Raw genomic sequence first — 26,555 nt, forward strand, 5'->3', positions numbered from 1 at the left:
GTCTTTTCACGGTTCACAGAAAAGCCTGAGCTAAATTAGAGCCTCAGTCAAAGTCCATTTAATTTAGGACACGTCTTTCTTTTGGTGAAAGCAGGCATTAGATAAGGCCTTACTTATCCATGACTATTGGCAGATCTCTCAACAGTAAACTCACTATAATTAATTTCCAGGTAAGAACTATATTTGCTCAAAATAAACTGAGGTAGAATTCTGTTCCCTTGAGTTCTATAGGGAATTTTCTGCAAGCTTTGCTGGAAAAGCATTTTTAATGGCATTACACAGCCTGAGTGTATAGGAGCCAAACTCCTGAGATCAACGTGGCCTGCCAGAGAAGATGAGGAGAGTACAAACTGCAATTCTTTCAGATTACTATAGAAATATAAATATTATTTGAGAGAGAAAAAGAGAACAAATTTTACTCAGATCAATATTTTTGAGAAAACAGTAGAGGCCCCTTTTGCAAGCACAAGCAACGTAACTCCACCAAATTCAGTATCAGTTTATACCAGTCGAGAATCTGGCATCTGAAATTCTTCACCTAACTTTCCTTCTCAACCAACTGTTAATCTGCAACGAAGGAGCAGTCCAAATAAATAAGCTTCAATCCAGCATATATTAATGTCTATAAACATGGAAGTTGTGTTTTGCTGTCATCCTCTCTTTTGTCTGAAAATTTTTAAGACAAGTATGAAACATGCAACTTCATCCTGAAGGAATGGGGTGGCGGGAGGGAAAGAAGGGAGCATTTACAGCTATTAAAGATTTCATGTAAATTGTTTAAAGATGCCTAGAGTCATAATTCAAATATACAAATATCTCTAGATTATCTAAGAAGAACAACTAATCTTTCTTAAGGGATGCTGATAACAGGGAGAAACAAATGGAAACCAAACACAAATGCTGCTAGGAACCCTGAAGGAAAAGAGAGGGCTGCACTGAATTTAAAGTATTAGAAAATCTTTTGTCATCTGTTTCCACTGATTTTTTATAACATAAAAAATTAAAATAAATACAGTAAGAAAGTCAAAGTCATGAAAATAAATATTTGAGGAAGCAGATTTGAGTAAAGCAAGAGAAAGCCCATTTTTATGGCTTTCATTCCTTAGACATGAAGTAATAATAATTTGATCTATATGGGAAGATTTTGTGAGCCTGGAAGGGTCGAATCATGCAAAGTGCCAATTTTCTATTGATTTCAGTGGGGAATGAAGACCACCCCCTCTGGGAAAGTGCCCCTCTGGCACAATTCTTCAACTCTGCAGTCTGTTTTTACAGACTGATCTGGCAGCATGTCACAAGATATGAAAGTGCAATGGCACAGTGAAGGACAGGGCAGATCACGGCCCACTACACACCCCAGAATGGGGGTTTCTAGTGAATCTTGCATAGAAACCAGCAGGTGCTGTGAAGCCACTACTTCATTCAGTCCACCTAATGCTCGGTGGAATACTGGCTAGGCTCAGTCTTCCACGGCAGTGGCTCTATCCAGAGGCACAGAGGTTAAGTGGCTTCTCCGGCTTTTCAAGGAGGGGCAGTGGCAGTCATTGCAATCAAATCTGGGACGGCAGCCTCCAGCCTCCCTCCCCAACAGTTCTGCACCCGAAGAGGAGAAGTCATCCTCCCCGATCCACAGCAAACGCTTTGGAGGTCTGAAGAACCTGAGCATTAAACAAACCTCCTCTGAAACTCCTAAGTATTATTTTCTTACGAGGAAAAATCCATACAAGCCCTCAGATTTTCTGTGAATTAGCTGCTGACACAAACCATTTTTGGAAGGATTTGCGAGATTAAAACAGAAGCAGTAAATGCGCTCTCAGCTTATTTGTTCCAGCTGATACCATCTAAATAGAAGCCCAAAGGCATAGTCTTTCAAAGATAAGACATCTTCTCCTCTGGTTTCAACAAAAAAATGCCTGAGGTACAAAGAGAAATTACCCGCTCCACTTGTAATTGACATTAACATAGATTTGAAAGATTCAAAGACAAATTTAAACCACTTAAAAATGATTAAATCATTATCAAAAATATCACTGAGTCTGGCAGAGCCTCCCAAAAAGTTCATTAGAAATCCTTTTTTTCCCAGTAGACATACAATTATTTCCTTGGATTTTAAACTCATTACATGAGCTTCTTCAACTGTAGTCCTAGCTGCAAAACCATCATCTTCTTGTTTTTAATTATGAAAAGATCCAAGAGAAGAAATATTCGATAAGAATTTTTTTCTTCAAAATGCTATAGACTTACTAAAATCATTTTCTTTTTAAATTAGAGGACACGTATGAATCTGTACATGAATTTCAAACTATATCTAGGAGATTAATTACAGGCATTTATTTTGGAAAGCCTCAGCTATGGCATGCGCTCACAGTGCCAGAGAAAAGTGTGGTGGTGCTGGAGGCCGGCTTGTGCCCGGCTTTGACACAGTAGCACTGCAGGGAGGAACCCTGCCTTTCCTGGAAAAATAATTTGCAGCTGTACGTGCTGTACTCAGAGATGAATTTAATAATCATAAAGATGAAACACCTCAAGCAGGAGAAGCAGCAGCTGTTTAACAGCCCACAGCCAACGGCGGTGTTTCTCTTAAGGATGGGTGACCACGAGATGCCTCTCATGGCGCTCCGGAGCTCTAACGCCTCTTACCTAGGTGTTGTCTGAACGCTTCGCTCTCTCTGCCCCCTCCTTGCAAGCAGGGCTCTACTTTGAAAAGAAGAAATTGTGACAAAGTGAAAAAGCCCACTGACATCTCTGTATTCCTTGGATTGAATCAACACCAAGAGTTTGGCCATCCCATGGCTGGGCTGCGTTAACAGGCTTGTATAAGTAGTAGTGGTGGTGGTGGTGGTAATAATGAAGACGGTGATGAAGAACGTGCCACGTGTATATCAATTCATACCATGATGATACCACGCTGGAGATAATATGTGGTGAAAATAGCAATAGATTGCTGATGTCACAGCAGACCCTGTCAAGGTATTTGCCATTTCTGCAACACCAGCTCGGATCTGGCACAGGTTGGAAGTAAATTCATTGACACTTGAAGTATGCTTGACAGCTTCCTAATGAAAGACTGAGCTCCTAGTCAAGTAGTATCCTAAGGGCAAGATCACTCCGTGCCCGATGCACCAGCACGGGCGAAAAAGCAGCAGAAGTCGCCTGCTTGCCGCACTGCTGGAGACACGCACCATGCAAAGGTCTGGGAGCCTTGGGGGCTGCTGCCCTGCCTCTGCGCTCATGGAGCAGGCAAGGTTGAGCGAGGAGAGACTTCAGTGCCCCCAGGAGAGCGCAAGTCCTCTGTCACACGGACCAACAAAACACTGAGTTGGCAGGATGGTGCTACACACAGAGTGACAGCATTTTCTTACATTTCCTGACATGACCTTATTATTTACCAATGAAAGAGCAAATATATACTGCCTGAATATCCTTACAGGCATTTTTTTTTGATGATCAGGTCTCCTATATTAAGACAAGTTAATAGAGAAGCTATTGCTCCTAAAGCAATAGATCATTTGTTCCTATGTTATCTGTCATTGGTTAAAGGAAATCGTTTCCTAGCTGCATACCAGTAAAGGAGTGAACACCTTGCAAACTTTAAGGATCAGTCCAATTACTTTATATACACTAAATAAAATGGCACCAAATCTGGAATCTAGGTAATTTTCTAACCCTTCTCAGATAACATTTCAGTAGAAACATCTGCTCAAGAAAGAGGGAGAAGGCAGTGCAGCAATGAATTGGAATTGCCAGCTTACTGCCAACACTGACAAAAGCTGAAACCACTAGAAAATTAGTGAACATCTAAAGTTCAGATGGACAGATGAACATCTAAGTCTTGTGGATATTCTATTTATAGCATTATGCATACAAAGATACATATAACAGCCATCCCAAACTACCAAAGCAACGAGCTTTACCATCATTGCCAGATATGTACAAAGAAAAGAACAGGTCTGCCTAACCACCCTGCTTAAAAGCATGGAAAAGGGACCCATTCCTAAAGAAACTATAGCAAAACTGGCTAGTTTTCACCCATGGACTTCAGATCACATGAATCACTATCTTTTAGTGTTAGCTCAAAGCTCCTGGCCAGCTTCACTCATCCCTGAGAAGCAGGCCAATGCCAAAGCCAGGCAACTCGGCAGTCGGCAGCTGTGTCTCACTTCTGAGAGCCTGAAAGAGCAATGAGGAGCTGGGAGTCAGCTCCGACCACAAGCCAAACCTGGATCCTGCGAGGAAACCAGAGCTGCTTTAACACAGCTCCCCCAAGCCTAGCACATCTGCTTCTCCAGGCCCTCTGACCATCGAATCAACTGTTTGTTTCAGTTCTCTTTTGAAGAAAATTGGCTAAAATAAGTTGACATGCCAGTTATTTCAGATGCTACCACGAAGTAAAGCCATCTTATGCAACTGTCTTTGAAAACTAAGATGAATGCTGCATTGTCAATTCAAACCTCAAAAAGCTATTTGCAGGGTGTCATTTTTCATTTGGCCTAGGCAGGACGTAATGAAAAACCAGCAAGTTATTGATGATTTGGTTACCTGTCTGCCTTAAAGAAATTGGGCAGGTGTTTTACTTGAAAAAAAAGAAGAAAAATAAAGCAAAAAGTCAACAAAATTAATGCAAAACAATGATAGGAGGCATCCTCTGAGATTTTATTTTCTGCTGAAATGTCACTGAACTGCATGTCCAAAAGCACAGGCTGACAATTCACCTCTCAAGTAATCAGTATAAAAATATTATCATGGTTTGCACATTGGCACCAGACTGGAAAAGATGTGCTGTCTGTCCCACTGCCATTTTCTTTCTGGCTGTTTAAAGCAATTAACTACTAATTAGGAAGTCTGAGGCAATAAATAAAAAAGTTGGAATCTATACAACTTTTTAAATTCAAGCCACACTGAAAGGATAAAAGAAAAGCTATTTGCTTTTCTTTTCTCATCTGATTTCACTGTTTTTCCCTCTCAAAATGGCATAATACCAAAGTGAATATTCTGTTAAAATTTCTGTTACAAAAGTAATTCCTAATCTGAGTGTATTGAAAGTTAGCAACCCTCAGCATTTCATCTTTCCAGGGGAGAGAAGCTTTTTGAACCACTTACAAGTGCAGGAGGCAGAAAATAATTTAGGTGAGATCTTTCTGGGTTTCCTTTACGACAAAATCACTTCAGCTCTTGTAGAGATCAGGGAACTGAGCTAAGTAGGCATATATTTAAAAATTTGGAATAAATTGTCAATGCTTTTATGACTTAGGTACCTCACTCGTGTCAACTGCAGAGCTAGGTCTTGCTTGCACAACTGAAAATACTCAAGTTGCTCAGAGAATTCAACCCTACAAACACAGGAATGCAAGCAGAAGAAGAAAAATTTGGCAGGATTTCAGCTAACTACTTTCTTCTGGGGAGCAATGACTGCCGGCTTGGGGCTTACCTTTTACATGATGCCTGCTTTATTGGAAAGGGAACATGCAGGCTGGGATTTTCAGAGTAGGAGAGGGACCAATTACAGAATTTTGTCAGAAAATATATGAGCAACCACCTTGCCTCCCTCGACTGTGCTAGCCAGGCGCTACCACGGCTTGTATCACCGGACCCGCCGCGTCTCCGAGCCCTGGGGCTGCTCAGCGGGGAGCAGCGAGCGTGCGGGGATGCGCGGGAGGGACGCACGGTGCTCTGCGGCGGCGGTCGCCCCACGCGAACATGGCCGAAGGCACAGACCTGAACGACACACAGAAATGCCTCCGGCAACCCGCAGCGGCGGGACCATCCCCATCCTCTCTGCTTTTGTCCTTCCTGGCCTCACACATTTGCATCTTATTTCCATTAGTTCCTTGGGCATCAGGCCAGAGACTTTTAAAATCAAACCTTCCTTTCCAGACTGTTAATGACTTTAAGATATGGAGGAGAGTAATAAGGAAATGCCTGTAAAAATCTGTGCCTAAATTACTTAAATCCTGAAGCATTTAAGCCTCTTTTGAAAATGGATCTCAAGCACTTTCTGGAAGTGGTGTCCCGCCTCCCAGACATTATTTGACAAGGTCCAAGTTTGCTGGGCACCCTCCATAATCCCAGATGCTGCCCAGAGTAAATGTCATTACATGCTGCATTTCTGCACTTTTATTGGTTTTCCGTTAAACTCCCCCTCCTGCTCTGAACAGCGTGGCTCCGTGTGTGCATTAGTGTGCTTATATATCAGGAATCTTGTCAAGACTACACCATAATGGGACCAACTGGGAAAATTTCCGTGAAGACAGTGAGCATGCCTGGAGCATCTAGGTCAGATCCTGCTCAAACAAAGTGCACTATGAGGGTCCCTTTATATAGGAACTTGGTTAATTAAGATAACAGATGTTGCTATTATACAAGTCCTAGGAACTGGCTGTTTAATTGGACACTTTCATATTCTTTGCTACCAGCACAGAACATCATTTGTTTTTTTATGACTTTTTCCCTTACAATTAAACTGAATAAACAATGCATGTGCTGTATATTCACAGAAAAGAAACAGCTCTAATGATGTAAGGGCTTAACATGAACAAGCATGAGAGAACAATAATTTGGTTTTTGGCTTAAAAACACAATTATTTTTCTCTTCTGGACTGAATACATATTTGGTAGTAGGTAAATGTGACATCCAAGAGCTTTAGGAGAACATTAGGAACTACAAACATACTTTAAATATATGTGTATATACTTTAAATGTTCATTATTTCACGGGACGACGCATTCGATTTTGACACGTGCAAGTTCTTACCGAGCATACTAGGTAAGTGACAACGCGACCCACAGCCATCGGCCACTGGGCGACTGGATGGGAAAGCGATGAACACCTGAATCTGAAGGCAAGAACTACTCATACGAGGTCCTATCACTTTCTCCTTGAATTTCCAAGTTCTCAACTAAACATGTCAGCAGGATTCTGCGACAGTAATGCTATAGCAAACCACAAGGCCAGCAGAAATATAGTATTTCCCGAAATGAAAGCTACCCTGCATTTCCTGCACATCGCTGGCACTTCTTTGTGTGGGGAACCCAGCAAGAGTGAGCACAGGGGAAGCACGAAGAAGATGTACCAAGAGCCAAACACAGCATCTCCCTACCCTCGGCCCGAACCGCACAACGGACGGGTTCACCCTCCAACAGCCTCGGACACAGTCGCAGCGACGGATAAGGCCTTTCTGGGGCCAGCTCCTGCCAGAAGGGGAAGGGACAGTGCTTGCCTCTTACAGCCTGATAGCTATAGTGCATTGTTCTCTGAGAAATACCTAAACGCAATTATTATCAAAGCACAAGCATGTCAGTTAAAACAATTTCTTCAAGTCCAAGGCAAGCATCCATAGTGGCAAAACCAAAAAGACTCGCAAGGAAGTTCACGCAGACCCTGCAGGGCTGGCCGGCGCCTGACAAGCCTCCCGCGCCGCTCCAGCAAAGCTCCTCCGCACCCGCCGCAGGACCCATCTCTTGACCAGTTCAATTAGGAATTTTCTTAAGACATTACAACAAAATTGCCTCTGGTGGTGTGTTACTAACAGACAGTTCAGTCTCTACAACAGAGTGACAAATGCCCCAGTCCGTCAATGCAGATTACGGTATCAGTCTGAGCTCTAACCCTACCCAAAGCACTCCTCCGGCTGACCTTGCATGGCGATACCTACACAGCTCTTGGGCTGCAAGGTCGTTATTTATGGGACTATGGAAAAATCATATGAAAATTAAGGGTGATAGAATTATTTTAAAATTAAGGGTGATTTAAGTGTTTTAAATTATTTTTAAAATGTTTCCTGATATACAGGTCAAAGAAAATGAAGAGTTCAATTACAGGATATTCCTCTCACGGCTTAGCGTGTGGGAGCAGCTGTGCGAGAACGCTATTTTAATTTCAGCCGGCAGCGCTCTGTGTAGCTCTAGGTTTATTCTCTAATCATGCATAGCCTGATTCTGTCTCCTGGACCCATAAATCAGAATGAACTAGTCAGCGACTAGAGTGACTTCTGATTTTCACAAGTGTGAGGATGAACCGCTTGCACTTACAACCGAGTACAATTCTCTGCAGGAGCCACGCTGTAATTATGAAGAAATCAAAAGCTTCCTATAATAAGATCACCTGAAAATAAAGGCTTTAAAACCCTAGGTTTAGTAACAAATTTATATAACTTTGTAGCTTTAGATATAATTGAATTATTATGAGAGGATTAAGAAAATCCTGCAGGAACAATCTGCTGCTGTGACTTCCCTCCCACCCCTGCTGATGAGTAGTATATACAATTTAATGCTAGGAAATAATTATCACAAATGGGAAATACAGTGAAACCTAAGATGCTTTATCTGCAGCTTGCGTTAGCAGTTCAGGAGTTGAAAGGAAAGGATCTCCATTAAGGAAACGACTTGCTTTCATTCACACCAGTATTACACAGGGGTCACTGCTTAAGGGAGTTTTTCCAGAATTATGGGCAACTATGTATTTCTGGTTTATACTGGTAAAATTCAGGTAAAATGACCCTCTACCCTACATTGTGCAAGTCGCGTGCGATGCAGCACAGATCCTGTGCTGGTTTCTGAGAGCGCCTTGGAGCAAAGTGCAGGCCAGGCTGAGTCACCTCCGCCTGCGCGTGGCGGAGTGGCAGCTGCAGGAGACAGGGAGCCGCTGTGTTTTTCTTCTAAAACTCACTTGGAATTGACTACGATATTCCATAAAATCAGGGGGCTGAAGGCATAGGAAGATAATAAGATCAGAATGCCACTGATATTTAAATAAAGAAAACAGGCTATGGTTCCTCCGGTGCACGCATCGCTCAGGCTGGGAGGTCTGCACGGTTCGAAGGCTAGTGCTCCTCAGGCAGCTGGGCAGTGACGTTCTCCGGCTCAATCTCCTGGACGCACGTCCAGCATCACTTCCAATTTACACTGACGTGGTGGCAACATGGATCAAAGAGAATCCACATAACAGGATTCCAGTGCTCTAACACCCGTTCTCCTACTGCTGAGTCAGAAAAAAGAGATCAGAGGCCAAACATACTTGGAAATATGAATATAAAAGAACCAAATGATGAGTCAAAAACATTATGAAACCTCAAAAAAAAAAAAAAAAAAAAAAAAAACTTTCCTTCTGATGGAATGATCTGACACATCCTCAAAGACACAATGTAGTTCTGCAATTCTTGCAGGACACCTCTACTTCGAGCTCTTGTTGGTTTCTGGAATGATGCCATGTTTAAACTGCAAAGGGCATCTTTTTGACCAACTGTTTCACTTGTGTGTGCAATACAAAAAAAGTTGATTTCAGACTTGTTATTTCAGACTGAGTGCCCACCCCAGGCTGGTGATGGCACTGTGAAGCCTGGACATTAGTTTAACACCAGTATCTGCGCGTGATGATTTTGCACAGGCCAAGGTTTGTTTCAGAAAATGACTCGCATCTGCAGAAAAGAATGAAGTAACAGGAAACTTAGAGGAACTAGCAGTTGTCCTTGCACATGCTGAGTCAGACCAACCTTCTTTACAGAAATTTTTGCTAAGTGAAGGGCAGTCTGAGCAGCTAAGCAGAAATGTGAACGAGCACACAACTCTCCCAAAACTTCTTGGAGGCTTCTTGTCCAGCAGCTTGAGTCCTGCCAGCTGCAGATCTCCACAACTAGCTCAAATTTCTGCTTTCATACACAGCAATGTATATTGAAAGGGTGAAACTACTGGTACTGAAGCAAGTGTGCAAGTGAATCCTAACATTATTTTTACAATATTTTCTCGTGGTGTAGCCTGCACAGCTTTAAGGTGACCATCTTTGTCAGGTGTTCCTGCAGAAAAAGATCTTCCTCGCACTCGTGCTCAGGTTTGCCACAGGGGAGGTGGTTTTTTGGTGCAGGCTCCTGCACAGGTGGTGTGGAAGATGGCAATCGCTGCACTATTAGCAGACTCACCTGCTGTTCCTCTGTCAACGGGCACGTCAGTCTGACGACGCTGGTTTGTGCAGGCTCACAGTAATAAGAATGAAGAGCCTTCCCTTAGCCTTTCTGCAGGGAAGTGTGAAGGGAACACCAGGGATAGATAATGAACTCTGTATCTTTACCCATATAGAAACAGTCTTATTTCCAGAGCAGAATTTGCAATATATCTGTATCTTGGCTGTAACTGTAGCTATATATGCTTTTACCTTCTGGAGCTGGGCTACAAACATTACTTTGACTCAGTCAGGCCGCCAAGGCAGGATTTCCATTATTATGGAGATGAACTGCTTTTAATGACTGCAGTAATATAATTGTACCCCAGGGCAGAATTCCTAATAACACAACTGTACAGTTCTCAGGCACCAGCAAGATACACCTAGAGGGCAGGTTAGTCATTAGGGGTGCAGTGCGCACCAGCTCAGCCTCCAGAGAAAAATATGAAACCTGAAGCAGTAGGTTATTTTTTCCACGACAGACTCTGCCTTCTGGGCAAACATCTAACAACACACTTAGCTTTGCCTCCTGGACAGTCGTAGCCTCCAGAGCAGGAATCCCAACAGCAAAATCTGAAGCATGTTATTTCTGTCTCCAGAAAGTAACCCCTAATATTACACTCAAGTCTGAAAAGCCCCAAGAGCCCTAAGAGCAAGACTCAAGTGATTGCCACCATATAAATCAAGGCAGATTCAGAATTCAAAGCAAGAACTGACACATTAATGTTGCTTTTAAATCCACCTAGAATTGGAAAGACCATCGATACTGATTAACCTTCACATGCTCAAGTTCAGTTTGGAGAAGTATCCAGACATTCAAGTGCTTTTCTGAAACTCAAAGGAATCTTTCTCAGCTAAGCTGGAGACTTCACTGAAGTAGTTTCACCCACGCCTGTTGCAAAGTTCGGTTTTCTGCCCTAGACGAAAAGACCATATCAACAGCTTTTTTTTTTTTTTTTTTTTTTTTTTTTTTTTGGCATCTTTCTTCACATATTTCAACAGATTTTTCCAACAGCAATGAAAGTTGTCCTTTGAAGCCCACACACAAGTGCTGGCATAGAGATACTAGGGCTGACGTCCAGTCAATCCTGCTGTCCCCAGAGACTTAGGTACACTGGAGATGGCAGGGAGGAGACGACATTTTGGCAAGTGAAAAAAACAGAACCATAGCAATGTTAAGCAGACGAGAAGCCATTTGGCCTCTTGTGTCCCTGGCAATTCAGACACAGAGCTACTGAAACAGTGCCAGGATCACAGAAGACAGTATAATTTCTTAATTGCATGTTTCACACAGTCTCCAGCTACAGATTCCAGAGACGGCGTGGTTAATAAAGGCAATGAAGAAGACTCAACACTCATCCACAGGAGAGACACCACCAACTGCACATAAGAATTAAACAGGTCCAATTGCCAAATCAAGCAGTGTTCATTAAGACATTTAACCAGATAAGCCTTGCTGGATGATCTGGCTGGCTGGAAAGCCCCAGGGCTGAACGAGCAGATTTCATGGCTGCGTGGTCATATTTCACATCTGATTTAACATCTAGGGCTTGGTGCCTGAGTGGGGAGACCCCAAGCTGAGCAAGGTGTGTTCAGCAGGAGCAGAAAGAGGACAGTGGCAGCCAGCCTGACACTGCAACAGAAGCAAAAACACTCCACATTTCTCAAGTATGCATTTGAGCTCATTTCTAAACTTTCAGAGGGCCAGATAAGCAAGTAATTATATTCAAAACCCCTTCTCTTCGCCACTGCCTAACATATACCTGGGCATGGGGAGTAGGATAAACCAGCAACAATACACACTACGCAGGAAACTTGCATGGAAAATCAATACTTTTTCACAACTATTGCTTCACCACGAAAACCAAGACATATTTTTTACCCATGTAAGAGAATATAGTAATGCCTTCCCTCAGATCTTGTGTAATTCAGCATGTTTTCATGACCCGTACCTGCCTTTCGCCTATATGACTCCAGTCACACCTTAGGTCACTTATTTACAGTAAACGTGATACTGAGATTTTCTAGCAACTCTGTGAATCAGTAGCTAGCACAGTACAGCGCATCGTTCCTCAGAATGATTTCACAGACACGAACGCACTTCAGGATATGTCTATCCTGAAGTCTATCTGGTGTGACTCCAGGCGATACTGTCTCAGCAAGGGGAACTAATAATATCTCCTTTCCCCAGCTGCCTATTTTCACAAAGCTTTGAAGAAACCTGTTTGTTTTCAGGTATCTCTTCCTCTCTTAATTTCTGTGGAAATTGGCCAAAACATCAATAACCAGTTCAAAAGTTACTTGAAAGGATACACAGAGGCAAACAGAATCACCTAGACTTACAAGTACAACTGCATCCCCTTGGGAAGCCAGGATATAGTGGTTTCCACTGTATCATAACCCAAACTTTAAGGAAGTTTGTGGATGAAAGAATAGTACTAGAAAAAAAGATCAGTTTGCTGCCAGCATTACATAGCAGTGTTAAAGCAAGAAACATAGTTGTTGACATTTTTTCCTTTCCCAGTTCCTTGCTCAAATAAACTGATTATTTCATCTCTCACCCCTAAATTAAAATGAGGGGAAAACCATTTATATCATGCTTAGGAAAGCAATTTCAGGGAAAAGAGCAAATTTCAGCTACAAACTTTGTTACTGAGAACTAGGAGAAGGGCTGGGAACTCCCAGGACTGACATTCTAAAAATCTCATTTTTTATACTTGCCCTTCTTTTCACAATCTTTACCAAAAGAACAAGCTATTTTAGTTCTAAAAATCAATGTATCCTGATATATTATAACTTTACCCTTGTACTACTTATTACCATGGCTGGTACTACATAACTTGTCTACCGACTCTTTTTATCCCAAGAGGTAAAGTCAAACAGTCCACAGACAATAGCTTCCCAAAGACCAGACGATAGAAGCCATATAAATCAGAAATATGTTGTTCATTGTTTTACTCTTCTGGCTCCAAATGAACTATAGCTTTTCACATACTCTATCACCATGGTAAATATTTCAGCATTCATTGTAGTCAGGCAGGCTTGATGGAACAAGATGAGATTTTCCAAGATGAAAAACAGATCTGGTTTAAGCTTTTAAAAATAAGTTTCCTGTAATTTCTGCTTCTTTGGCCTTTCCTAATAAGATAAGATTTTTCTCATCAACCTGTGGCAATGAAAGTGGTGCATCACATTTGAGAGGTGCCAAGGAAGAATGGTCAAAGCAAACTACCCAGTTATCTCTCTCCAGGCGCTACCCAGGCTGGGCAGGTAAGACAACATCTCTATCCAGTAACAACAGAAATTAGCACTGCATGCTAATTTAAATGGTAGGCTCACACCTCCTCATGATGTTCTCTTTTGAATTGAAAAAAAAAAATTGGCCAGTATAAAGAAGCTGTCTCCAAGTTAGGTGTTATGATTGCCAAATTAATTACTGACCCCAAATAACTCCTGTTTGCTGGGACATGGACATAGCAGTCATAGCATGGACATTTGCCAGGGCAGTGTAATTTGCACTGGAGAGTTTCACGGATATTATCTCCTGGGAAATTTTTTGAAAAACAAGGGATGTTTCAAGCAATCCAGAGGTAAAATATTTGCTTTTTAGAAAGTATCTTTATCAGCTTCTTGGCAGGAATGCTTTAATAGTACACAGAGACCAGGATGAACACACTGGGAGTAGAAATCTCACCTCAGCATCTTGAGATTCAACACTAGCTGTTTTCACATTTATTTGCAAGTCAATTTTGGGAAGCTATTAATGACAAATTTAGCTTTCATTTCTGAAAGCCCCTGGGCTAGAGCAAGCTAATGAAAGAAATGGTTACTTTAAGACATTACCTTTCATTTTCTCTTAGGATATCTTTTCCTTTCTTCCAAGAATAAGTAGGTCTGGGGGAAGCTTTTGGCTTACACTCTATGATCACTTCACCGCCCACTTTAACAAGAGTTAACTTCTTCAAGAGTGTTTTGGAAAAGTCTGGACCAACAGCTGAAAGAAAAAAAAATACAGCTGAGAATTCACTCTGGAGGGAGAAACAAAGTCAGACTCTTTTGAATATTAAAATATTCCAGTCTTTCTTCTCACCTGCAATTCCAAAATCATCAGCCCTTATGAACTATATGCACATATGGACGGGAATGCCAGGCACCTGAATGCTTCAGCGCTTTGGTTTTTTAGAATTGTTACTTGGGGCAGCACCACAAGAACTACCAATGTATTAATTGTGTATTATACTTCCTTTTCTATATTGTAACAATGTGATCATCACTTTGCCTAACATTGCTGTGTGTAGAAACCGAAGCATACAGGAAAGTTGTCACCAACCCAGAAACCATATTATTAATTTGAAATGCTAATATCTCAAGAAATGTTGTCATTTTTATGCTTAATACTCACAGCTGCTGCATAAACAAGAGTTATTTATTTTAATGCTATAAAGGTGGGAGACCATAATGCAGCCAGGTCCTGAATCAAGCAAGACAAGGCAAGACGTGAGTAGTCATCAGGGTACAGGGTATTCTCAAATCATCCTTCTTGGTCCCTGCAGGGCACACTGATCTGTTTTGTAAAAAACAGTCACATAATCATCAAGGCAAACAGCAAAGCCCTGTAGACAGTGTGCAGCCTGGCTGTGAGGCAGGCCTTGGAGACAGGAGACTGTTTGGCTTCTGATTCCTGCCTCAAAGGATTGCAAATGATTTATTTGATGGGACCTGTGACGGGCAGAGCTTTGAGGCGGCTGCATCGAGGCTGACGGTGGCAGTGAACTCCCCAACGACAACTGCAAGGTTTTGCTTACATCAAGGGGGACAATTAATTTTTTCAGCAGAGAAAACTCAAAGCAAGTAGGTGTAGCAGCATAGGGATTGAGCAGCCCTTGCCCTGCTCGCTGGGTCATGGCTGACAGGAGTTTGCGTTCAGCCAGCTCAGAGGCAGCATGTTCTGCCCAGGCCCCTGGGGTCAGCAGAAATCCTCTCCAGCAGCTTGCACAGCGCCTGCCTGCACCCTCGGCCTCCTGCCCGGCCTCGCATCTCCCTGAGCTCACAGCATTTTGCTTCGCTGCCTTTCGTCCTGCACCCTGCAACGTGGAAGTTTAGATCACTGTGCACTGCATCTGCCTGATCCTCCATAAAATGATCTAGATGTCCCCAAAGTGGCTGGGAGACAGAAACCTGCAGGGTGATAAAGCAAGGAAATTCATTTTTCTTACAGTACCTCATGTGCCTCAATTCTTTTGGCTATCATTCACAGATAGAGCTGAATATAGAAAATAATCCTACACTGATAATGGGATGGTGCATATCATCTAACAGACCTCCTCTGTCTCTCACTTTGATGAATCAGAGGTCCCTAATCTCTGAGCTGGCTTGCTGTCTAAGTCCAGTCACAGACAACTCACCAATGCAGCCAGTGCTAGAAGAACTATTGTTTGCACCATATTTTTATAATTTAAACATTATTTCTTTTGGAAATAAAATTTCACATGAGCCTCTGTCCAAAATTTATTACCAAAATAGATTTTGAAAAATCTTGATATTTGCATCTCTGCAACAAATAGTTTAGACTGGCTTTTTGGGAACCATTTGCTATTTCCTTCTTGGTCCTGTGTGAGATGTAAGCTGTACGATGTGGATCCTATTCTGTGAGGGGTGAGGAGTACAGCACTTACTGAGGGATCACAATTCATGAAATTTAGTAGCAGGAGGAAAATCTACTGTTAAATAATCAAGACGTTTAAGCACTCAGCCACGGACTGAATAGTCAGTAGAAAACAACCTATTTGTAGGAACTGCAACAGACTGTGTTCTCAGGTTGTGATGTATTTGTGAAACAGCTTCTTTCAATGTTTTATGAATTTTGCTAAATAAGACAATTAGCGGGAAATAAGGAACTTCTAGTGCGAAGACAGAAAAGGGGTCAGCTCTTTAATTACAGAGACATTGCAACACTAACGGAAATAGGGTAGTTGCTTGCCGGCGGTAAGTTTGAAGCTTACAGACTAAACCATACCTGCGTTGGAGGAACCACAGAAATTTCAGCATCTAACTTAAGTGTCCTGACACCGACTCTCCTTCTGGTCTCATTTTTAAATAGCAGCAATCACAGTCTCATGGCTGAGACTGGAATTTAAAATGTTTTGAACTGAAAACGTAGAAACTCCAGGTTCAGTTCTCGGCACTACCATAGCCTCCCTGTGTCACTGCAGGGATAACACAGGTAATTTTGTCACATCTTGCTTGTAAAATGAGGATTTTAATTACTTTTTTTCACTCAAGTGTCCTCTCCTCCTCTTTTTTTTGACTTTCAGCCTAAAAACTCTTCAAGGCAATAACTGCATCTTCCTCTAAGTTTTTACAATGCCCAGAGCAACTGGATCTTGATTTTAGCTGAAGACTCCAGGCAATATAATTGGGAACAATAATAGAAGAGAATCCCTCTGAGAAAAGCTCTGACTGTAATTTTCCCTTTCTCCTTTTCACTTAATTTTGCTATAAGGCTCACTTATTATTAGTGGTGTTTAATCATTTTAAGTGCTAACTTCAGGACCTTTTAAAATAACCATTTTTATACTTAGAAAGATCTGTTTAAAAGCCAACATTTCTCAGTGAGAGCTCAGAATATTGAACTCCTTTGAAAATCCTCATGAAGTGCAAAACATTGTTGTTGCTCTTTAAAAATATGCCAAACTAAATCAGAGATTCATAGAAATAAATCTACAGTACACCATTCTGGTACTCCTCATATGACATATAGAAACATATAACCCAAACGAGACGTTAGCCAAATATAGTTTATTTGGCAGGCTTTTAAGACCAGGCTCACCGAGGTTTTTGCTTCTGTGCACAAATTCACAGAATTTTTCCTCTTTACCTCAAAAGCATGGTGAAGGTAACAATCAAATACTTAGAGGTGTGCATACTCTCTTGTTTTCTAGTTATTTTGTGTGCTGAATTAATCTGAAGTCAGCATGGAACAAGGATGCTATTGCATGAGCAAAAGGAACAACGGAAGGGTTTATCCTGCAATGATTTACAAGGTGCTGTTCTCAAGCATGTGGATTTTCTTCACATGTCAGAGCAATGTGCATCTGAGTGGGACGCTGGCACCAACTGCCTTATTTTGGATGTGCATCTGCTTCAGTGTTTCTCAGTGGGCTTTGCTGCTACACTCTCCCTTGGCCCCCAGCTTTTGCAAGCAGATATGTGAAATCACATTCTTCCTCTACATTCTTCCTGCTGCACCCCCTCAGGGCTCAGCAAGGTGCGGTTCCAACTGCAAACAAAAACTACAGTTGAAAAAATGGCCTCAGTCTCCTTTTTGCCAGCCCGCAGTCAAAACATTTTGGAGCCCAGGTCCTGAGGACCAGCCTCCGGAACACCGATGGCCCAGAGAGGCCCCCGGCTGCTGTAGGGCTCAGGGAAGCACGAGCAGTACCCACCGGAACAAGTGCGAAACCTTTCTCCGATGAGATCTGTCTTCCTAACACAGGCTTGTTTTTACAGTGGTTTTGAACAGACAGGAAAGGCAGCGAGTTTATTTGGATTTCTTCCATGCAGTAACACATCCAATAAATCTTAGCACTGTGAAGTCTAATTTATTGAACATTACATTTCTCTTGAGCAGTAACAATAACAATTTTTCAAAGTATTTTTTTTCTATGCAGACATCTATTGCTATTGATAAAAATGACCATTATTGAAAACATTGTAGTTAGAAAATACCGTATGCTTTTTTGTTCAAGATAAAGCTGGGAATGATGCTGTTGAACATTCCCTTTGAAAACAACTAAACTAACACAGTTTAATCACAAACTGTATTTAACCCTTTGAAACTACATATGCATTCTGATAAACATCTGTATTGGCTCCAAGTCTGTTACTTATAGAAGAGCTTTAAGAGCAACATTTGAGAATAAGTGACTGAATTCCTGAACATCTCTGCAGATCATCTGGTCCAAGGCCCTCTTCAAGCAGGGTAGCTAAAACAGGTTGTCCAGGACCACATCCAGACGGGTGTTGAGCATCTCCATGGATGGAGATGGCACAGCCTCCCTGGGCAACCTGTTCCAGTGCTCAGTCACACTCACAGTAAAAAAGGTTTTCTTATGATTAAGTGGAATTTCTTGTGTTTCAGTTTGTGCCCATTGCCTCTTGTCCTCTTGCCAGGCACCACTGAGAAGAGAGTCTGGCTCCATCGTCTTTACACTCCTCATTGAGTATTTATACACACAGACAAGATTTCCATAAGCCTTCTGAGTTAGTTCCCCATTAGGTTTTGTTGAAGAAAGCAGGAAAAACAGCTTGCTAAATCTATACAAAATGGGAGTTTGAGACTTAATTTTTCCTCTCATGCTGAGGCAGATCTTCTGGATATCACTTTAAACCTTACTGTAACCAATTTTATACTTCTAGGACTCTTCTCAATTCAAAGGAGCTTTTCCTGATATTAACAGGAATAAGCAGAGTATGTATACACAAAACAGATGGGGCAGAAGTTGTCTTTCTCGGTGAGGGTGTGGGATTGAAATGTTATGATTGTCATTGGAATGGTGAAGAGTCTATTCAAATAGAAGTTTTTTTGACATTTCCTCAAGAGAGTCAGTGTCTGTAGCCAGTAAGCAGGCAGTAACTGTCCGGTATGTTTTGGAAACGGGGCAATACTCAGGTTTCTCCATAATATATTTCTAACTGGCAAGGGATGAGTGAACTTGCCAGCTCTCAGTGCTCAGTTACCCGGATGAATACAAGAAGATAGGATGATGTAAAAAAAAAACTATTCTCTACAGATCTACTTTTGTCAAGTTTTCGTATTAAGCGTTACTTTAGAACAACAGCAACTTGTAAACGAGATTCTCAACAGCACTTCTACCTGAGATACTGAAACTTGGCTTTGGTTAAGGCTTTGCTGGTTTTGGAAAGTTTGCAGTGTTCAGGAAAGTAAACTTACCTACGACACTCAGTTCTGCACTGGCAAAAATGACGCCATGTCTGTTTTCTGCTACACACTGATACATGCCGGCATCTGACAAGCTTACATTTGTAATTGTAAGTGATCCCTGCTCTATCCGAAGTCTCCCCTGTAAAATAGCAAAATGAAATATGTAAGTAAACAAGGAGACACCCTCCTTGGAAAACACACCCCACAGGAGTTACATCATATTTTAAATTGTGGTTGAATAAGAATATATATACATATATATATATATATACACACACACACACACACACACACATAAAAAAAAAGAACAGTAAGAAGAGGAATTTGCATGGTACAATGTATTTGTCTGTCAACTGAATTTATGTCGGATTAGATACTAAATGGAAAACCCAATACAGTAGTTGGTAAATGCAACTTAAATTGGAGGACTTTTTCTTGAGTTCTCATTGATTTAATACCTAAACCATTTAGATTAATATCTCTTTCAAGTAGATAAACTTGAGTCTAAAAATGCACTTTTGTTCTACAGTGGTGTATCACAGCCAAATATATTCTTTAAAACACACAGAACAGTGGTATTATTAGTATATATGGCAATGGACTAAGAATGGTTGCAAATTGGTCCAGAAAAAAGTATTTAAAATCTACTGCAGTTAACTGCAAAAAAATATCTATATATATATATAGATATAGATGTTAATAATTTAATGATCCTTTACTTCATATCTGCCACTAACATGATTTAAGCACAAGACCATCTGCTAGTGACCAGCATGAAGCAAGTAAAATTAGTGTGTGGAACAAAAGACCATGGTATCATTTGTCAGCCTAAGGATATGCAACTCATGTTATCAATTTTAATAAGTACAACAAAGTGCTCCCTCCCTCCCCAGGAGTTTTACTATAAAAATATTATATATATATATATATATATATATATATATATATATATATATATATATATATAAGAGCTATTGGCTTTCTAATTGGCTGTAGGGTCGAAATTTAATGTTTGTGCAATCTTATTTGGGTTTGATCAAATCCAGGCAGCCATGTTCTTTCACATTAAGTGAAGGGGAAAAATGCAGGCTACCTTGAAAACAATGCTTCAGCAATTCGTTTTGGTTTGGCATTATAATTGAAGTGATCATGGGGCTCAGCGCTTCCCCTCTGGTGAAGGCACGACAGGAAAGCCGGGCAGTGTGGTGAGGGTGTGCTTTCCCCCTGCTTCCACGCATCATTAATCTGCAGGCAGTTCTTCATGTCACTGCTGACGGCAGGCCACGTTGCTCGCTGCCTGTACAGGGACTCGGCTGAGCAAGAGGAATGGCAGCTCTGCTAGGGACTAGCAGCAATGCTGAAGTTTCATTAACAGCTGAAGTTCACCTGAAAATTATAAACTGAAAAAATGAATTCAGGGCAATCATTTTATGGCCTTGGGCTCCAGAGTCACACTCAGCCATTCCCTCCTTTCATGAGGGTCCCTCCACTATTAGATTTGTATTGCGAATCCTTTGTTTCCAGGAGGAACTTCAAACATTCAGCTGCTGTACCTCCTATCTGTCATTGAGCAAAGCTCTCCCGAAGCCAAGTCTGTCCAAGAGAAAGGAAGGGGCAGTTTGTCCCCAGACCTGGAACTCAATGCCATATAAAGGCACTCACCCAGCATGACCAGAAATCGACTGCACAGTGAGAGGGACAGAGTACAGAGACAGCTTGTATTTCCCTTTCAAAAGTAATAAAAAAAGAAAGAGAAAGCTGGTGGAGCACTGGAGCATGGGCAGACTCGTGGTGCTCATCTTCTCCCTGGGCTTCCCAGCACGCCTACCCGGGGCAGCAGGGGCTCGCCGTCTTTCAACCAACTGTACGAGGGCTTCGGGCGCCCAGTCGCTCGGCACTCCCACGCGACTGTTTCCTCTATCGCCACATGAGCATCGCTGATTTTCTGAATCCAGTTGGGCTGAGCTGCAAGGCAGAAGCAATGAGTAAAGTCCGTGAACAAGCGTGCCTCTCTACATGCCACAAAAAGACCATGTATTTCTTTATAAGCACATTTCACAGAGCTGGACTTAATGAAACATGTTTAATAACTCTGAAGATGCTTTATTTTTTCCCTGTGAGTCCAGTTCTGCTTTTTGCTGGTACATGCAAAAGTAGAATCTGCTTTCCTAAATTTTATTTTTAATACAGATTAATTAGTGAAAATTAGCAGTTTCAGAAACTCAGTCTGTCATCATACCCAAACTACACACTTGTTCCTGTGCTGCCCCAGGGGAACAAATGGCAGTGCTAGACTCTTGATCGTTCAAGCAGAGATATTTTCTTGTTCAGAGTCTAAATGAGCTAGACTTCAAAACTCTAAACTTTAGGATTCAGTTTCAAAAATTGTAATTTAGAGCTTTCTCTGCATTGTGATTAAGGTTAAAGTAAGAACTTTGGATTGTTTGGTTATATGCGCTATTTCAGGTCAAAAAACATACCTTCTCAGTCTTTCTAGTTTACAGCCAGATCTACAAAGTATTGCCATAGTCTTTGGAGTCAATAATTGTGTTAATGACATTGAACAAACCTGGAATGTCAGAAATCAGGCAGATACTGTAGTTATATTTTGATAGAGTTTGGTGAAAATTAGCATCATCAGCAGTTTTCAGGCACTTAGGTGATTATATTTTTAGTCATGTTTCATGTACTTTTATCTTTTTTTTTTTTTTTTTTTTTTAAACACAGAGCTGAAGCTTAGTCAGATTCCACAGGCAGAGCAAATTTCAGATAAACCTGCCATATGTTTTTGAAGATTATACAAAACCCTGAGTTTCTTGTGATACGTTCACAAACTTCATCAGTCTAGATTTATCTACAATACTTCTCACAACGTCCCACTGAAAGAGAGTGGGTTTCTGGCTTTTAATGGTCATTTGCCCTATTTTGAGATTAAAAAAAAAAAAAAAAATCTGAGACACTTAGTAGAAAGACAGTACCAGTAGAGGTCTCCAAGAACCAGGTTAATGCTTTTCCCATATAATCAGATAAAACATATTTAAGATAATTCAAATAAAGACAACAAACATATGTATCTCCTTTGGAAAGGGAGAGGAGCCAGAAAAAGGCCTGAAAGGATAAATTTTAAAAATATTTTATAAAATGGTCAGTTGAACATAAATTTGGCATGGCTATACCTAAGATGTCCATCATGTATGTCTATCATTAAGTGGTCCTGTAGACAGACACTTAAGAGCTGGGCTCCTTTTAAAAAAACTGTTCAGGCAGATGCACACTCAATCCCGCAGCTACCACACTGAGTATTTCCCTTCTCAGTGTCTATAAACAACAAAGCATAGACGAAAGCTAAAGAATTTTGCACAGAATCTGAAATACGCCACAAGAAACACTCCAAGGGACTTGCAGGAGAAGCAGCAAGGCAAACAGCATAATAACAGCGCAGAAGCTGACACGAGCAGCAGGCAGCATTTACTTCTCTGACTGTCCCTCCGGACCTTGCAATACTTTAAGCTTGTTTATTAGCTGTATCCAAAGAGATATAAGAAAAGTGTTTAAGTGTAGCAAGATAAAAGTCTATTTGTCATTTGGAATAAGAACCTGAACAATTGCTTGGAGCTGCAACTTTCCTTCCTCAACTGCAACGGGCTCCACGGCTCAAGGACGGGTGCGGATCGCTCAAGAGTCTACACATTTACTGTTTCAGCAACTTCTGACTCACAATTTTGAAGAGAGTCTTATGACTTTAAGGTAAAGGAGCTCTATGAAATCACATACTATTCCACTTTCCTTTTTGCAGTACTACATGGTTTACTGATTTCTTGCAAAAACATAAAAACAGAAGAATATTCAGACAAAATTTGTAAAGAAAAAATCCCATAGAAGGCACACTGGGGCGTACAGCATATAACTTATGCATTAAAGATAAATAAATAAAGCCCTCTCACTTACACAGGAAAGAAAATTCAACTATTTCTCCTTATTTTCAGCAACCAGACTTCCCAACAAGGGGAAGTTCTTACTCAGCCCAGCAGAAGACCAATACTTGTGCAGTGTTTTTGTGATGGTTCGCAGGTTAGCGAGGTGAGACCGAGCCTGAGTAACGATGCCCGTGGTGCAGGACACGCTCTCCGGTGCCCCATGCGCGATTCAGTTTACTCTCCTGAGCAGCACCTGCCAGCTACAGGCTTGAAGCACAGGTCACCGTTCACACATCCTGCCTTTTCTACTCGGGTGAACTTCCCATCCTGAAGCCATTGCCGATGCAGACACCCTACAGACCAAGCCTAATAGGTGAGGACTAAACCCCCTGAAAACCAGCAGAGCCCCTTGCTGCCCGGACACTTACCCAGCTCTCTGCTTCTCTTTGGGAGACATTTCTAACTGGGTCAGCGCTCCTCTGAACAGTTCATTTTCGACAATACCAGGCACGCTCCTGACTTAATCTTGAGCAACACACAAGGGCTGGTTCATGTTGCAAATACATTTGAGGCACCAAATGAGAGTTGCCGTAATATAATGAAATTTGACAGCCTCCCATTGGGGATCATACCAAGGCAGGGTAATGTGCCACAAGACTTCAAGCAGGATAATTAGAAGACTTAAAAAAAAAAAAAAAAAAAAAAAAAAAAAAAAAAAAAAGATACAAAACCAGCTCTACACTACACCACTCTTGGCTAAGTTGTTCAATATAATGACGAGGTCTCATTTGTGACTGGTAGAGCTCCTCTAGAAAAAGTCCTTCATATTACTGCAGCGCTGCTGAGCAAACATGAAATCTTTCATGTGATGGGACTGAAAATATTTTGGTCTTGCAAGGAGTACTTTCATATTACTGGTTTTGGCTGGAAACATCGTGAAGGAAAAAATACAGTTGTAAAGAAAGAAAAATACAGAGAAGCTCATAAAGAATTCATCTAATTTGAAAACAATTCATACGCTAAATGTACACAGAGTAAGAAAGAGTTAAAAATAAAAGGATGACACTTATACATGGATATTTCTAAAGAAAAAAATGTTCATCCAAGTTCATGAGAGCAGTCTTCAATTCATACTCAGGTACAGGAAAAAAAAGTATTTTTACCTTTTACCACCTGCCAGTCTTCACAAATACAAAGTGGGGCACTTTAGACCAGACAATTAAGAAAGTTTGCCCAAATATACTCTTACTTCTAAAAGAAAAAGAGTCTATAATGTGCCTGTACGTGCTGTAATAAATTGAAAGGCAAAAGCAGGCACTGGAAAGCTGGACCAGAAACACATCCTAAAAGGCATTTGAAAATGAAATGACACAGTCAATGATGATGCATCACATCTGAAGTAAGTAACAAAAACAAAGAATTATAGGAGCAATGTGAGAAATAAAACACCAATAAATCTATATCTTTGTATTCCTCTGTGAGTTCAGAACAGCCCAAAAGACTAAAGTAAATGAGGTACTAATACATACACAGAATCCAATTCTTGGTTGGTGAGTATTGATTTCGGTGTTCCTAAGCCAATTTATAGCAGCTGATGACCTAGTGCAGGCTGTGTAATTCATCATTAATGGTAGAGGAAAGGCTGAATGACCATCCGTCACTGCAGCTACTCAGAAGATGCCGAGATTGAGCTCAGGCCCAAAAGAGCCTGAAGACCAGAAAGCCAGACAGAAGAAATAAGCAAAACAGATGGGAAAAATACATGAGTAATTAAAACTAAAGACTGCAGCCAGTGTGCAAAGTTTGTGCAGACGAGTGCACACGTCATCCCGGTCCAAACGGGGATGTAGCTTCTGTAAACACAACCCATATGTCCCTAATTCGTTAGCATTCCTAACGATCGCACAGACGCAAAGTTACCGCCATCCCCCTTCTTCTCTTCCTCTCCTCCTCTTAATCCCTTTCTCCCGACCTCTATTGCCAATCAAGAGCTATGCGAAATCCATACAACTCGCAAAGCTCAGCGAATCCCCCCCCAAAGTCACCTGCTTGCCTGCGGCATCGAGACGACCCGCCTTCGTGGGCCGCTCCCGCGGGGGCGGGGGTCTCGCGGCTGCTTTTCTAGGGCCCTGATCACAAGGAACCTGCCTGGGAGCTCTGCCCGTGGCTTAGAGGCTACAGATTAGAGGGCAAGAAACAGAGGAGAATACAAAGGACTTAATCTAACTGATTAAAAAAAAAAAAAAAAAAAAATCTAAAATGGTCCCTTCCCCTTATTTATTTCCTGTTCCATAAACTTGCGGTACCATTACAAGCCTTTTGCCCCCTTTGTATGGGCGACCAAGCCGGCAACCCCAGGCCGAGCCGTGAGCAGCAGTTCTCAGGGATTTGTTTTTCTTGCAACCACTGATGCTCCAGACTGCAGCCACCCATGGGCGTAAGGAACATGTGGGGTGGTTTATGAGCAGCCTTCACCTTTTCTTTCTAATTTCTATTTCTGCTTCTCCTGACAAAGAGCTATTTTTACAAGGTAAAATGATAATAATTGGAGCCCTTTTTCTGACCTATTTGAATTTTTTTTCTTTATAAGCACAGTTTCCAGATATCCTTCGGAAAGGGGAAGGAGGGGGTGGGGAGAAAAACACCTGCTCTCTATGCAGAAACCTGTTCTTGACGCGAGACCATTACTTCAGGCAGCAAATTATTCAAAACTCAGAGCTACTCTCTCCTGCACTGAAGTCTGAGAAAAGACACAATCCACTGGCAAGAATTAAGATATTCGTATCCCAAGCAGTCGTCTTCCTCGAGGGGGAACATAACCAACAGAGCGGGCGCTGGAGTGATTGCTCCCAAACCCAAACTCCACCTCAGAGAACGATGCATTTGGCTGCCGCTAAGTGTTAAGTGGCAGCTAAGCAAGAGTTAAATTGGCACAATATTCAGAAACACATGATTTGAGAATATTAAATAGAATTAACATGGAGATGCTTGAAGGAAAGAACTTGATTGCCAGTGTATCTACATAACAGGTAGCAAACTGGATTTTCTGGTGAGGTATGTAAATTATAATAAATAGTATTATATGCTTGTGCCAGTTATGTTAATTTTTCTGTAATTTTTACAGTCCAATGGCTCATTTTGTTTCAAGCATTTTTAAATTTTCAGCAAATGGTTTGTGATCTGAGGCACAAATGGAGCAGAGGCATGCTACTCCCTGATCTTCACTTATGCAAATCTCATTTTTATACCTCCAACAATAATAAAGAGCATAATATGATTTACATTTCAGGTTGTTTTATGCCAGTCTACAGAGTGGCATAAAGCTTTAGCACACGCAAAGAGCAGGCCCACTGATGAAAGCGGGACTCTTTTCATGTAAAAATCAAGAAGCTGTATAAAATACTGGTGGGACCTTGATTTGAAACATGTTTAATTTGAAAAATGGTCCAGCTACCTAAATGGATTCTGCTGAATATTTTACAAAATGCTGCAAAGAATTGTAATTAGTTACAAGTAAGTCTGTCTCTTTACTAAGAGAGATGCTGCTATGGTGACACTTTTAGAAATCATTTTAACTGTAATCTCCTCCTCATCTTGTTTGTGAGAGATGGGCTTGGTGGGGACTCCATTAGTGCAGGAGAGAGAAGCTGAAAGACTCTGAATGACACCAGCTACCCCGAGTCCATACCAGGATCCACACTGGCATCATGCGATGTTTCGGTACTGAAGCTTTTCAGCTTTACTTTGGCTGGAAACATCAATG

The 26,555-nt window shown here is 41.4% G+C and overlaps 1 protein-coding gene across 8 annotated transcripts in view; it reads right to left on the reverse strand.

The window, feature by feature from the left end:
* Positions 1-26,555, reverse strand: part of LOC134145559 (contactin-4) — a 368,498-nt gene that overhangs the window by 51,345 nt on the left and 290,598 nt on the right. For all 8 annotated transcript variants that reach the window (XM_062585142.1, XM_062585140.1, XM_062585137.1 and 5 more), the window contains 3 exons: positions 20,704-20,840; positions 18,885-19,014; positions 13,775-13,925 (listed from right to left, as the gene is read on the reverse strand). In XM_062585142.1, the coding sequence (XP_062441126.1) occupies positions 13,775-13,925; positions 18,885-19,014; positions 20,704-20,840 (418 nt within the window). The remainder of the gene's footprint in view (positions 1-13,774; positions 13,926-18,884; positions 19,015-20,703; positions 20,841-26,555) is intronic.

Source organism: Rhea pennata, chromosome 12, assembly GCF_028389875.1.
Source record: "Rhea pennata isolate bPtePen1 chromosome 12, bPtePen1.pri, whole genome shotgun sequence".
Taxonomy (NCBI): Eukaryota; Metazoa; Chordata; class Aves; order Rheiformes; family Rheidae; genus Rhea; species Rhea pennata.